The sequence below is a fragment of the Mustelus asterias genome, chromosome 1 (genome assembly GCF_964213995.1).
Source record: "Mustelus asterias chromosome 1, sMusAst1.hap1.1, whole genome shotgun sequence".
NCBI lineage: Eukaryota > Metazoa > Chordata > Chondrichthyes > Carcharhiniformes > Triakidae > Mustelus > Mustelus asterias.
Window position 1 is genome coordinate 131,774,480 of NC_135801.1, and position 14,514 is coordinate 131,788,993.

A 14,514-nucleotide genomic window follows, 5' to 3' on the forward strand; every position below is an offset into this window, starting at 1 on the left:
TAACTTAAATTATGTCTCGGTTACAAGATGTAGATGAATTTGAATGTCATCTATTAATCACATTGCACACTGTCTCCCAATATGACTCCAGTCAGAATTTGGGTGGGCCACTCCTGACCTGTTTCAACAAAGGTATTTTGAAAGACAGGACCTGCAGGCATTTAGAGATGCAAGGACTGATTAGGGAGAGTCAGCATGGCTTTGAGTGGAAAATCATGTCTCACAAATTTGATTGAGCTTTTTTGAAAGGGTAACCAAGAAGGTAGATGAGGGCAGTGCAGTTGATGTTGTCTACATGGACTTTAGCAAGGCCTTTGACAAGGTACATCATGGTAGGTTGTTGCATCAGGTTAAATCTCACGGGATCCAGGGTGAGGTATCTAAATGGATACAAAATTGGCTTCTTGACAGAAGCCGGAGGATGGTTGTAGAGGGTTGTTTTTCAAACTGGAGGCCTGTGACCAGCTGTGTGCCTCAGGGATCAGTGCTCGGTCCACTGTTATTTGTCATTTATATTAATGATTTAGATGAGAATATAGAAGGCATGGTTAGTAAGTTTGCAGATGACACCAAGATTGGTAGCATAGTGGACAGTGAAGAAAGTTATCTCGGATTGCAAAGGGATCCTGATCAATTGGACCAGTGGGCTGACGAATGGCAGATGAAGTTTAATTTAGATAAATGTGAGGTGATGCATTTTGGTAGATTGAACCAGGACAGGACATACTCAGTTAATGTAGGGCGTTGGGGAGAGTTACAGAACAAAGTGATCTAGGGGTACATGTTCATAGCTCCTTAAAAGTGGAGTCACAGGTGGACAGAGTGGTGAAGGCGGCATTCAGCATGCTTGGTTTCATCAGTCAGAACATTGAATACAGGAGTTGGGACGTCTTGTTGAAGTTGTACAAGACATTGGTAAGGCCACACTTGGAATACTGTGTGTACTTCTGGTCACCCTTTTATAGAAAGGATATTATTAAACTAGAAAGAGTGCAGAAAAGATTTACTAGGGTGCTACCGGGACTTGATGGTTTTTGAGAAGCTGGATAGACTGGGAATTTCTTCTCTGGAGCGTAGAAGGCTGAGGGGTGATCTTATAGAGGTCTATAAAATAATGAGGGGCACAGATCAGCTAGTCAATATCTTTTTCCATAGGTAGGGGAGTCTAAAACTAGAGGGCATAGGTTTAAGATGAGAGTGGAGATATTTAGAAGTGTCCAGAGGGGCAATTCTTTCACATAGAGGGTGGTGAAAGTCTGGAACAAGCTGCCAGAGGTAGTAGTAGAGGCGGGTACAATTTTGTCTTTTCAAAAGCATTTAGATAGTTACATAGTAAGAAGGGTATAGAGGGATGTGGGCCAAATGCAAGCAATTGGGATTAGCTTAGGGGTTTAAAAAAAAGGGCGGCATGGACAAGTTGGGCCGAAGGGCCTGTTTCCATGCTGTAAATCTCTTTGACTCTATGCTCAGCTGAATCTATTTGGGTCAAAACAATATTTTACCATCAGCAAAAACAAAGTGAAAGACTAAATGAAAATAGTTTTCAGAACAGATATAGGTATTGAACCAAGCTGAAGACAAAACACGATAAATCAGAGCGGCGTAAAAGTCATTGTAGAAGGAGTTGGTGGATAGTTTCAGTAGCAATTGTAAAATCTTGGGGGAAAAAAGTGGAAATGATTAGGATAGTCCTCCAGCTTCTCAGCTCAGACACTACTGGAAGCATACTGACAGTTTTGCTCCCCAAAACAGGCCATAACTAATTTAGCCCTCTACTGCATCTACTTTTGAGTGAAGCAGTTGAGGCTACCTCATTGAATGTTTTTAAGGCAAAGATAGATAGATAGATTTTTGACCAGTAAAGGAATTAAGGGTTATGGAGAGCAGGCGGGTAAGTGGAGCTGAGTCCACAAAAAGATCAGCCACCATATTGAATGGCGGAGCATGCTCGAGGGGCCAGATGGCCTACTCCTAGTTATGTTCTCACATGGTGGATCTGGTTGTGATCTAATTTGGTTAAGTGTAGAAAAAATAAATAGAACAGGTAAAGATGAACACGGTGGAAACATGTCTCAAAAATTGGGAATTTGACTCGAATGGGAATTAGGAGCAGAGAGCAGGAATGAAGCGGTTTAATTGAAATTAGTAAAATTTACAAAAACAACATATATGGTAAGACAGCATGAAGGGAGTGGCATGCAATTCCTGAAGGGTGTAGGAGGTTGGAGTGACAAATGTTAACTTTGACAAAGCTGTGGAAAATTTCTCTAAATAAATTTACTTGAACTCAAGATTTCAGAACTTGAGTTGAGACCCAGTTATTAAAATGGAGGGGTGGGGGTGGTATTTACAGTATATTAATACTGCTGAAATAGGCAGCAAGCAGTGGCAAAAGAAAAAGGGGTCACCATCTACAGATCAGGAAACTGATGAGAAACGGTGAAAAAAATGATTTCCAGAAAAATATGACCTTTGCTAAAACATTTGAATTACTGTGACATGTACCCTTGACAGGAAAATTACATTGACACCAAAAACACGAACTAGCTCAAGCTGGGGGCAAGTGTAGAAATTCAGCCAGAAACACAATAACTGGTGAAAAAGAACAAAGAAGAATACAGCACAGGAACAGGCCCTACGGCCCTCCAAGCCCGTGCCAATCATGATGCCCTAACGAAACTAAAAAAACTTTCTGCCCTTACTCGGTCTGTATCCCTCGATTTCCTCCCTATTCATGTAGGAGCAGATGCCTCTTGAATGTTGTTAATGTGCCTGTTTCCACCACCTCCTCTGGCAACGCATTCCAGGCACCCACCATTCTCTGCGTGAGAAACTTCCCCTGCACATCTCTTAAATTTTCCCTCTCGACTTGAGCCTGTGCCCCCTTGTAATTGACACTATAGTTTGGGGTAATTGCAGTATAGTTGGATTTCTAAAAGGCATCAGATAAGGTGCTGCTCAAAAAGGTTAATAGGCAAGATATGGTTCATGGGGTTGGTTATAATATGTTAGCACAGACAGAGGACTGGTTAACGTAGAAAAAGAGAGTGGGCATAAACAGGGATTTTAAGTTGGTGGATAGTGGATATTGGAGTTAGACAAGGATTAATGCTGGGGCTTCAGCTTCTTACAATATGTTAATTACTTTGATGGGACAGAGTGCAACGTACTTACATTTGCTGATGATATCAAGCTAGGTGAAAGCCAAGATGTGGGGAGAACACAGCAAGGCCACAAAAAGACATGGACAGGTTGAGTGGGCAATAAAATGGCAGATGGAATATGAGAAGAAAGTGTAAAGTTATTCACTTCAGTCATAATTTTTAAAAAAGCAAAAATCTAAAAAAGAGATACTTGTACATTTTGATGTTCAAAGTGATGGGTATGTTTGTGCAAGGAACACGAAGTTAGCATGCAACAATTAATTAGAAAATCAAATGTCATGTCGCCCTTTATTACACAAGTACAAAAGTAAAGAAATCTTGCTACTGTTGTACAGGGTAAGACCACATCTAGAGTACTGTGTGCCCTTCTGATCTCCACATTTAAAGATACACTTGCATTGGAGAAAAACAGCAAAAGTTCGCTAAATTGGAAGGGCATTGTCCGATGATGAATTAAATTGGGCGTATATACTCTGCAGTTCAGAAGAATGAGGGGCAATCTCATTAAAATCTACAAAATTCTGACAGGGGTTGGGAAATCTAAAACATAGGGCACAGTTGCAGAAATATGGGGTCAATAATTTAGGACTAAAATGCAGAGAACTTACTTCACTCAAAAGGTTGTGAATCACTGGAATTTTCTACCCCGGAGGGTTGTGAACATTATCATTGAATACAAATGAAGGCTGGGATATGCATATCTGCAGTTTTCAGGAAATGAAGGGCTACAGGGAGTGGGTGGTTCGTACTGAATGACAGAGCAGGCTCAGTTGGCCATATAACCATGCTCTTGTTTGTGTTCTAAATTGAGGAGGATATAATTAGGGAATTTAAAATACAGCCTAAAAAAGGGGTATGGCAAGAAGAGCATACAGGCATTAGCACCTGTTCTGGGAAAGTAGCTCATCTGCAAGGTTGGGGTGAACCTGAAGAGGGCCAATGTTCTGACAAAAGGTACAAACAAGTGTTATGTCTGCAGACTATCCAAGGGCATATTGAAATTAGGAAGACCTATACTTTTAAAATAAATACATGTAAAAACACTGATCAAAAGATGATGTAATGATAATGTAAAGTGACCACTGTCTGGAAAATTCCTATGTGGATTACACTTGACAGAGAACATGGAATGTCATACCTGAAGAGGTCAATGCCTGCTTCAAACAGAAAAATTTGAAAGGAAGATTTGAAAACAAGATATGGAAAATGAAAAAGGCTAAGCTTATCTCCGGTGGTTGAGAAGACAATGAAAACAGGTTCCCACATCTCAGCAGTTATCCAAAATCCATCTCCTGTTGATTTATATCTCAATGTGTAAAATGGTCGGAGATGCAAGAAAAATGGACTCTGGGCACAACATATACCCTTTTTCACCCTCCCGGGAATATGAAGGTAAATAGGTTAAAAAGCCAGCTGCAGAAGAGTGCTAGGTGCGACAGCAATAAACACCAGCCAACCTTAAAGCAGGTATTTTTTCTGGTCTCTGTTCCTGGGGCCAAACATTTAGCAGAAACCACAAGCAAAAGGGAAAGGCAGCCTCTTCAGCTACAAGAATCAGGATCCCTCCTTCTGGGATAAGCCAACCAGTGTCTCCAACAGGCTGCGAACCTCTCAAAGTCAACAAAACCATCCAACTGAATGCCTCCAACATGCCACCATCAACACCTCTCGGACAAGAGCAAGCCAAGGGCTGATGTGCCTTTTTAAAAATGTATTTCTGGACTCAACTTCTCTTCTCATTTCTGATATGTATGAATGAATCAATGTGTGTGTTTTTATTTTTCCTCAGGTTTTAGTAACTAATAAACTTTTGACTAAGAAAGCCTAGTTAAATAGGCTCTAATAAGTAAATACATTCAGACTGGGTAAAGGTATCACAGAAAAAGGATTTGTAAACAAACCTTGTTTACAAGATTAGGCTGGAGAAGCAGAGATTGAGGAGAGATTTAATTGATCATGAAGAGGCACCACAATATTGAAGGAGGGAGTGCACACAATTGTAGAGAGGACTGATGTACAGAACCAAGATTGAGTATATGGCTAGAAAGTAAAGGTGAAAAGACATTAAAGTTTGATTTACAGACCTAATATAGGTGCGAAATGGAAGAGAAAATCTGCAGCTAGATCAGGGCAATGACCAAGAATAATAATCATTGTAGCAGATTTTAATCTCACTCTCTTGGGCCAGAATGCATCTTAGAATATCATAGGAAAGGAAGAGGCATTCAGCACACCACTTGAGGGATTTTTGAGAGTTATCAAGTAGTGTTGCTGTCCTGTTTGTTCATCATTTAAAAAAAAAATCTCCTTTTTGAAAATTGTATTTGCTTCCATTATACTTTCAGTCAGTGCATTCCAGATCCTAATAATGTGTTGCATTAACAAGATTCTCTGGTAGAATCTGTGCCCTCTGGTTAAAGTGATTGGCAAAAGAATCAAAAGGCAACAGAAGGAAATAATTTACATAGCAAGTGGTTGCTATGTAGAATGCACTGCCTTAAAAGTCAGTGGAGGGTTTCGATCATTGCTTTCAAAATGGAATTGAGAAAATGGCGAAAAAAATGCAGTGCTACAGGGAAAGCCAAGGTAGTGGACAAGCTAAATCGCTCTTGTAGGGAGCCTTTAAATCGACTCAATATAAATGGCCTGCTCCTGTACTGTGCTCCAAGTGGGGGTATTCACAGACATCTTTAATCTCTCTTTACACCAATCCAAGGTCCCTATCTGCTTCAAGACAGCAGCCATCATCCTGGTACTAAAGAAAAGCCAGAGCATGCCTTAATGACTATCATCCAGTGGCTCTGATATCCATCATTGAGAGTCATGGCAAAAATCAATATTGGGCTCCCAGATTGCCTGGATCCACCGCAGTTCGCCTACCGTCGCAACAGGTCCACAGCAGACGCTATCTCCTTGGTCCTGCACTCAACGCTGGAACACCAAGACAACGACACCGGTCAGACTCCTATTCATTAACTACAGCTTAGCCTTCAACACCATTATTCCTACAAAATTCATCTCCAAACTCCGTGGCCTGGGGCTCGGCTCCTCTCTGCGACTGGATCCTAGACTTCCTAACCCACAGATCGCAATCGGTAAGGATAGGCAACACCTTCTCCACAATCATCCTCAACACCAGTGCCCCACAAGGCAGGGTCCTCAGCCCCTTCTTATACACCTATGATGCCCCTCTCAATTTTTCAAGTTTGCTGATGGCATCACTGTTTGAGATCTGACCCACTGCAATGAGATGGAGTACAGGAAAAAGATGAAGAATCTGGTGAACTGATGCAACGACAATAATCTCGGACTTCAGGAAGCGTAGTGGAGGATATGCCCATCTACATCAAAAGGGACAAAGTGGAAATGGTCGAGAGCTTCAAGTTTCTAGGTGTCCAGGTCACCAACAACCCATCCTGGTCCCTCCATGCCAACATTATAGTTAAGAAAACCCACCAACGCCTCTACTTTCTCAGAAGGCTAAAGAAATTTGGCATGCCCACTAATCTCACCAATTTTACAGATGCACCATAGAACGCATTCTTTCTGGTTGTATCACAGCTTGGTATGGCTCCTGCTCTGGCCAAGAACTAAAGGGTTCTGAACAAAGCCCAAACCAGTCTCCCATCCATTGACTCCATTAAGACTTCCTACTGCCTCAGAAAAACAGCCAGCATAAATCAAGGACGCCAGGCACCCCAGACATACTCTTCCACCTTTTTCCGTCGGGGAAAACAAAAGTCTGAGGACATGTACCAACCGATTCAAGAACAGTTTCTTCCCTGCTGCCATCAGCCTTTTGAATGGACCTACCTGGCATTAAGTTGATCTGTCTCTACACCCAAACTATGACTAACACTACATTCTGCACTCTCCTTTCCTTCTCTATGTATGGTATGCTTTGTCTGTACAGCACGCAAGAAACAATACTTTTCACTGTATACTAAAAAATGGGACAATAAATCAAATTATACAATTTTCTTCCTGAAGTTGTTTCCTATAAAAATCCTCAATTTAAAATCATTGGCTTTTTCCACTCAAGCAATAATCCCAACTTCTCAAATCTCTAATGATAATTGAAATTGAATATTGCTGAAGAGAAATGCTGCCAAATATATGTCTTGTACTGGAGACAAATGCAAGAATGCCAAATTTCATTTGATTACAACCTTTTGTACAATATAGAAAAGGATGCTGACTGGTTTGCAAGCCACCAGGGAATTTTGGCTCCCATAGCTGCTGGGTAATTCAAAAAAAGGTGCAAGACTCTGCATATAAATATGAGGTCATCCACTTTTGTAGGAACAACAGCAAAATGGACAATTATTTAAGTGGTTAAAAAAAATTGCAGCATGCTGCTGTTATGCACGAAACATTAAGGCAAATAGAATTTTGTCTTTCATTGCTAGAGGGATGGAGTTTAAAAACAGGGAGGTTATGTTGCAGCTGTATAAAAAGGTGCAGGTGAGGACACACCTGGAGTACTGTGTACCGTTTTGGTCTCCTTACTTGAAAAATGATATAGTAGCACTGGAGGGGGTGCAGAGGAGATTCACTAGATTGATTCTGGAGTTGAGAGGGATGATTTAAGAGGAAAGACTAAGTAGACTAGGACTATACTCATTGAAATTTAGAAGGGGGGGGTGGGGGAGATCTTATAGAAATATATAAAATTATGAAGGGAATAGATAAGATAAAAAGCAGGGAGGTTGTTTCCGCTGGCGGGTGAAACCAGAACTAGGGGACATAGACTCAAAATAAATGGGGATTTAAGACTGAGGCGAGGAGGAACTTCCTTCACCCAAAGCATTGTGAACCTCTGAAATTCCATGCCCAGTGAAGCAGTTGAGGCTACCTTGTTAAATGTTATTAAGGCAAATACAGATAGATTTTTTGAACAGCAAAGCAATTAAGGGTAATGGTGAGCGGACGGGCAAGTGGAGTTAAGTCCACAAAAAGATCAGCCATGAGGGGCCAAACAGCCTACACTCCTAGTTCTTATGAATATGCTACTTCTAGCAAGTGTACATGAGCCACATTATGTACTCAACTGATTATCCTAAACTGACTACTAACCTATTAGCACACTCCGGATTGGTTCATACATGCTTACTGTAAGTGACATACATTCATACACATTCATGCAAATATCTATTCTCTAAATAAAAGCAGCATGGTTTTTTTAAAATCCCTTAATCATGGTGAGCTTTCCCCATGTTAGCCATCCAACTAACCAGTGTCACTGCAATCTATAACTAAAGTTACCAATATTTGCACCCTCAAAATTATTTATAGGAGTTGGGGGAAAAAGTTCTCTACCCTGGAAACTACAACAATGCTCTAGCAATGGACTCATTCATGTACCATAAAATGTTGCTGCAGAAAATCAGTCTGTTGTTGCATAACCACAGGCTCCTTCTTTAAAGATTCATGATCATAAATCCTTCTAGATTTTTTTATTTTCTATTAACTCAATTTTGAAGCCTTTTAAAAAAATTTTTTTACAACAGCCCCTATTCGCAGCTACTGGTTGGCATTACTTTTGGAATTTCTCTTGCACTGTGGGAGCAAAACAAGGAGCATGCTTCAGATGGATATCCACCTGTGAGGTGACCTGTACCATCGATCACATCAATCAATTATAGACATAGCATTAGAGACTTGATCAGACAGGTTGTTCTCTAGATTAAGCCCGACCCCCTCAGGATGACAACTGGTTGTCAAACAAATTTCTGTAGATTGAATTGCCGTGTAGGTGCTCTTTCAACTATGTGCGTAATAACCAGTACTGAGGCATTGGGGTCTTGAAAAATGTGAATGTGGCAAAACTTCTGATTCTACATTGCATGTTGCATTTATGCCATAGTACACATGAAACAGGGTTAAGTGTCCAGCAAGTAATAATATAGTAGCTAGCTGCCTTTAGATTCAGCTTTCCATTCTAAACATTCTCCCTTTCGTCCCATGCCCTGCAGATAATGAAGTGTTGAGTCTGTTCACATGGCTGAAGTATGATATTGAATAACCACCCTTGCATCCACCTTCAACTGTACATTAGGCAACCATACTTCAGTTTGCTCAATGTTTCCCCTTTTATGTTATCCTTGATCAAACTCAGACGTAAAATATTGATAGTGACACTGTTGTCCCCTCACACAATAGACATCCCTTTAATTTGGATTTAATGCCTCAGATCTTTTGCAGCAGCTGATTCCCAAATCAAAAACTGCTGAAAGTTAAACATGCACAGAGGCTGCTTTCACAGCAGTGATTGTATCGGGGCAGTTTGTTTTGGCAATGCTGCACATCAGAAGTGCAGTACAAAACTCAAAGCTGCAATCTCGGCTCGAGCCTCCACCAATACCCACCCTGGTTCAGCCCTGATTTGAAGTGCCCACTATTGGTGGCCGATCCTTCAGCTGCATAGGCCCTAGGTTCTGGCATTCTCCTTTAAACAAACTCCCTAAAAGCTACCTCTATGTCCAAGCTTTTGATCATTTGTAATAATGTCTGCTTATTTGGCCCAGAACCCAATTGGGTTTAATAATGTTCCGGGTAAGCAGCTTGGGATGCATCAAACACCATTTAAAAAGTTACATTAAATGAATGCAAGTTGTTACTAATGGTAATGTACTCAAACCCAAGCCCTATGTAAACCTTCCATTTAAAGACGACATTAAAAAATAATGACACATAACGGGCTTTGCAAATCTAAACAATATTAACCCTATCTTGCACTTTATTTCCCAAGTCATACAGATAACCAAAAAAAGGCATTGCAATATCTGACCACTGTGACACAACTTAAATATTAAAGCAAAAATGTGCATAACTGAATGTAAACACTTACAATAAAAGTTCCCTACAAAACAAGTCAACAATGAAAACTTGCTTCAAATTACTAATGCTAGTAATCTTTAGAGGACATTGATTTAGAGTTCTAAGCAAATCAAGGTGTTGGAGTTAGTCCCAAGATTCTTCTTCATTTCCTCCGTACATCACTGGTATATTTGTTTCGTAGCCACTGAAGTTTCTGTTAACACCCAAGCCCTACAACAAAAAAAAAAGTGGGAAGAGAAGAAAATGAGGTTGCCATTCAAAATAATTTGTGCAGAAATTACTTAAAATCCACGCCCCCTGCACCCCCCCCCCCCAGTTAGTGATTTCTCTTAGCCACTTTATCCAAGTTCGCAATGACATCTCCTCTTGCCCTCCTCCATTGCAAAGACGGCAATCTCAGCCTATACAATTTTCTTTCATAACTAGAATTCTCCAAACCTGGCAAACATCCACCTAAAATCACCCCCGTAGTCTCTTGAGTGACCATGCCTTTCCTGTAAAACAGTGATCGGAACTATAAACAACCTTCTTGCTGTTGCCTAACTAGTGTTTTTGCATGTTCTAGCTTAACCTCCCTAATTCTTGTATTCTAATAAAGGAAAGTATTCCATATGCTTTTGTTGCAGTCTTAATTACTTTATCCATTTGTTCTTCTACATTCAGGGATCTGTGGACATGCACTCCAAGGTTCCCCATTGAGAATTTTGCCACTTTTCCTTGTTTCTCATGGTACCTTAAATTTTCTCCAACACTGCCAAATGTTACCTTAACAGAAGTCTTGCTAAATTCTATGTATGGCAAACATGATATCCTTATCAACTCTCCCCATTACCTCACACAATTTTCAATCAAGTTAGTCGGACACCATTTCCTTAAACTCTCAAAGATTCTCCTCGATTAATCCATGTCTCTCTAAACAATGATTTATGGGTCCTCAAATCACCCCCCCCCCCCCCCCCCCAATAATTTGCCCACGACTTGAGCACTGGCCCATAATTATTCTGCCCATTCTTTCCTGCCTTTTTAAACTATGGTACATCATCAATCCTTCAGCACTATGCCAGTAGCCAGTGTGGATTGGAAAATGACCATCTGAACCTTGACTATTTTCTTCGTTTGCAGCCTGAAATATACACTTCATCTGGGCCTGGCAATTTCTCCAAAGATGCGAATACCCCTCAACACATCTTCTCATTACATTCATCCTACCCCATATTGTGCACTCAACTAGTATGTTTGCACTTCTTGGTATTTGACTTCCAAAAAGATACTCATTAGAACCAAACCCACATCTTCCGCCTCCATAGTTGACTGATCCTTTAAAAATAGTAATATGCAAACAAACTTAAAAAACAGCAAAATTTCATACCAAATACTGTGATGAACTACGAATAATCTCATTACCTGCCTTATTGACTTGGTAAAATACCAAAAATCCTTTACAACAAGGAGCACCACTGACCCGATCAGATTCTCACAAACTTAATCATAAAAAACAAGTTGGAAATTTCATCAGTATCAAATGACCATCATTCGAACACCCCAACAAGGAATTTGCAATGGATGTTTATAGCATGTCCGGGAAAGGACTTCAATTCTTAGAGTTGCACACGAGCGTGAGCCTGCGAGGGGAGGGAGGAAAGCTGCCTCCATTCCACAGACATCTGGGGCAGAAAGGACAAGAACAGAAACTGCCAACTTCATTAAAGTAGCAAAATATTACAGAGAAAAGAAAGGCACAAGTAGTGGAGATTGAAAATATTGCTGCAGGATATATCAAACAAGTTATAGAAAGAAAACTGGGAACGGCATATCCATCAAAGAAATTGGGAGTCTGTTTGGAGTGTTTTATGCATTTACGCAGACCACCCAACCCAAAATGAGGGAGCTTGAAGCATCGACGTCAGCCTATGTAACTTACAAATGATAAAATGCAAAGGATTAAAGCTCCTAAACCCTCCAAATTAAATAATCCCAATTACAACATTTTCTGGACAAAACATTGAAAGGGAGGAGTGCCATGAAGAACAGAAAGAAATACCACAGCACTGCAACAAAGGCCATCAAGAGGTTAAATTAAGAGACAGGTAGAGTTAAGGAATAGGAAGGTAATGGTACAGTACTGTGAGCATCACAGAAACCAGACTATAGAAACAGAGGAGATTTAGAATCAGAGTTTAGCGAGAACAAGGGCAAAAAAAAAATTAGGTGATTTAACTAAACCAAGGAAAATAGCAGGAATGTGGGTAAAGATCTTCTGTTGTGACTGCTTCCCTTTATTAGCATAGTTTTAGTTCAACAAGGCAAGAAGCATTGCTTAATTTTGTTCTGGGAAATGAAACAAGTCAAATCACTAATGACTATAGAGAACAATTGCGAAAGTGACCATAATACAGTTGGGTTCCTTGCAAAAATAGAAAAATGCAAATAAGGGATATGACTCAAGTTAACTGGGAAAGTTAGGAAACAGAACTACCCATAGCCTGTAGGAAATCTACAAAATAGATATATTCAAGTCAAAAAGCAGATTTGGGGCAGCACGGTGGTTAGCACTGCTGTCTCACAGCTCCAGGGACCCAGGTTCAATTCCAGCCTCAGGTCACTGTCTGTCTGGCGGAGTTTGCACATTCTCCTCATGTCTGTGTGGGTTTTCTCCGGATGCTCCAGCTTCCTCGCACAGTCCAAAGATGTGCAGATTAGGTTGATTGGCCATGCAAAATTGCCCCTTCGTGTCACGAGGATTAGCAGGGCAAATACACTGGGTTACAGGGAATAGGGTCTGGGTGGGCTTGTTGTAGGTGCAGGCTTGATGGGCCGAATGGCCTACTTCAGTACAGTAGGGATTCTATGATAAAACTAAAATTGAAAAAGAGGGTATAATAAACATTGGTTCACAATACTAATGTGTATATAGCCGTCAGTACCCTCAAGATCCTTGTTGTGAATATAGAAAAATATAGTTGAGATGAATAAGGATAGTGCTTGCAAAATTCAGTGGAGGAACGGTCAGACCCTGTAACTTCAAGTTTGTGGCTTTTTGAATAAGAAAGCCCCAGTGTTTTTTGCTCACAGTTTAAAAAACAATTATGTATTTTTGGTGATTGTGATGGAATGCAGGCAAAGGAGACAAAAACAAATTTCCCACTGTTATGGATGGCTCTAGGAGCATCTAGAGTAGGATGAAATTGTTTTTAAAAAAACACATCAAGGAAAGGACCAAGTACGAGAATAATGTCTCAGAAATGTACATTATACACCAATTCTTAGCAAGATGGAACTTGCTTCTCAAAAGGCTCTGTATACAGAGCCAAATGAAATTGAAGACAGGAAATTGATTTTATTTTAGGCAAAAGGTTGTCAGGGACTAGAAGGAGGAAACCAAATGGAGAAGAAGTTTAGAAGAACCACAATCTAACTGAACAGACATGTGTTATGAACCACGCTGGTACTAAAAGCAAGGGTATCCCAGAGGGTTAATTTAGAACATCAGTTTGTACTGGTGTACGTGTTTTTTGGTATTATGTGAAGAATGATGTACAACCCAGGTGAAACAGCCGTTCAGAAATTAATTAGGAATCAACTCAAAAGAAAAACAAAAGCACACAACAAAGACTATAATACACTGCGGCATTCAGGGCTGATGTCTATCCACGTATAATATTACATGAAACTATCCCTTGGTCCCCAAAACTACCCAACGTTTACTTGATCTCCAAGAGATCCCTTTTCCCAAACAATATCCAATATCAAGCAACTCTATGAGCTAACTCCAGCAAATAATTACCACAACCAGGTTAAGATGGCCACGCTTGGGAAATAGTGCGGTTCAGCGAAGGCAGAAAATGGTTGCTTCTCTCGGGACACTATAGCTGCAATTTGCTGCAGTTCTATTGTTGCCGATGTCGCTCTCCCCCTTTGTTAGGGTTTTATAGTTGTACTATTTTGTTCCCTATGATTTTATCCCTCTGTGGAGTCGGCTTGTGGGCAGTTGAGTGTCAATTTTCTTATTTCTCCACTTCGAAATTACCACCTCCATGTAAAATATTTGTTTTTCCACTGATGGGCTAATTTGCATCATTTCTCCAGCCTCTAATCAACTCCCCATATTTACTTTGTTTTTTAAATCTTAAATGTGCCCCAATTCTTAACACCTTTAATATGTTAAAACACCCCGAGGTACTTTCCAAGAGCATTATTGTCCATCAAGAGATATTAGGGTAGATGCGGTCGGTTTTAAGGAGCATATCAAAAGAGAGGTGGAGAGATTTGAGGGGGGAATTCCAGACCTTGGCAGCTGAAACCATGGTCACCAATGGAGGAGCAAAAAAAAAATAGACACTTAATAGACCAGTATTGGAGGATCACAGCTGTCTTCAAGTTGTAGGGTGCAGGAGGTTATTGAGTTAGGGAGAGGGCAGGCCATGTTGGGGGAGGAGGGAGAATTAAAAACTAGACTGAGAATTTTTAAAAATAGGGTCAAGGGGTTGAATTTATTCCTGTATGGATAGGA

General features: G+C 40.4%; 1 protein-coding gene across 6 annotated transcripts in view; it reads right to left on the reverse strand.

The window, feature by feature from the left end:
• Positions 1-9,869: 9,869 nt before the first annotated feature.
• ddx4 (DEAD (Asp-Glu-Ala-Asp) box polypeptide 4) overlaps positions 9,870-14,514 on the reverse strand; it is a 99,399-nt gene continuing 94,754 nt past the window's right edge. For all 6 annotated transcript variants that reach the window (XM_078219087.1, XM_078219072.1, XM_078219065.1 and 3 more), the window contains exon 18: positions 9,870-10,214. In XM_078219087.1, coding sequence (XP_078075213.1) covers positions 10,128-10,214 — 87 coding nt within the window. In that variant the 3' untranslated portion in view covers positions 9,870-10,127. The remainder of the gene's footprint in view (positions 10,215-14,514) is intronic.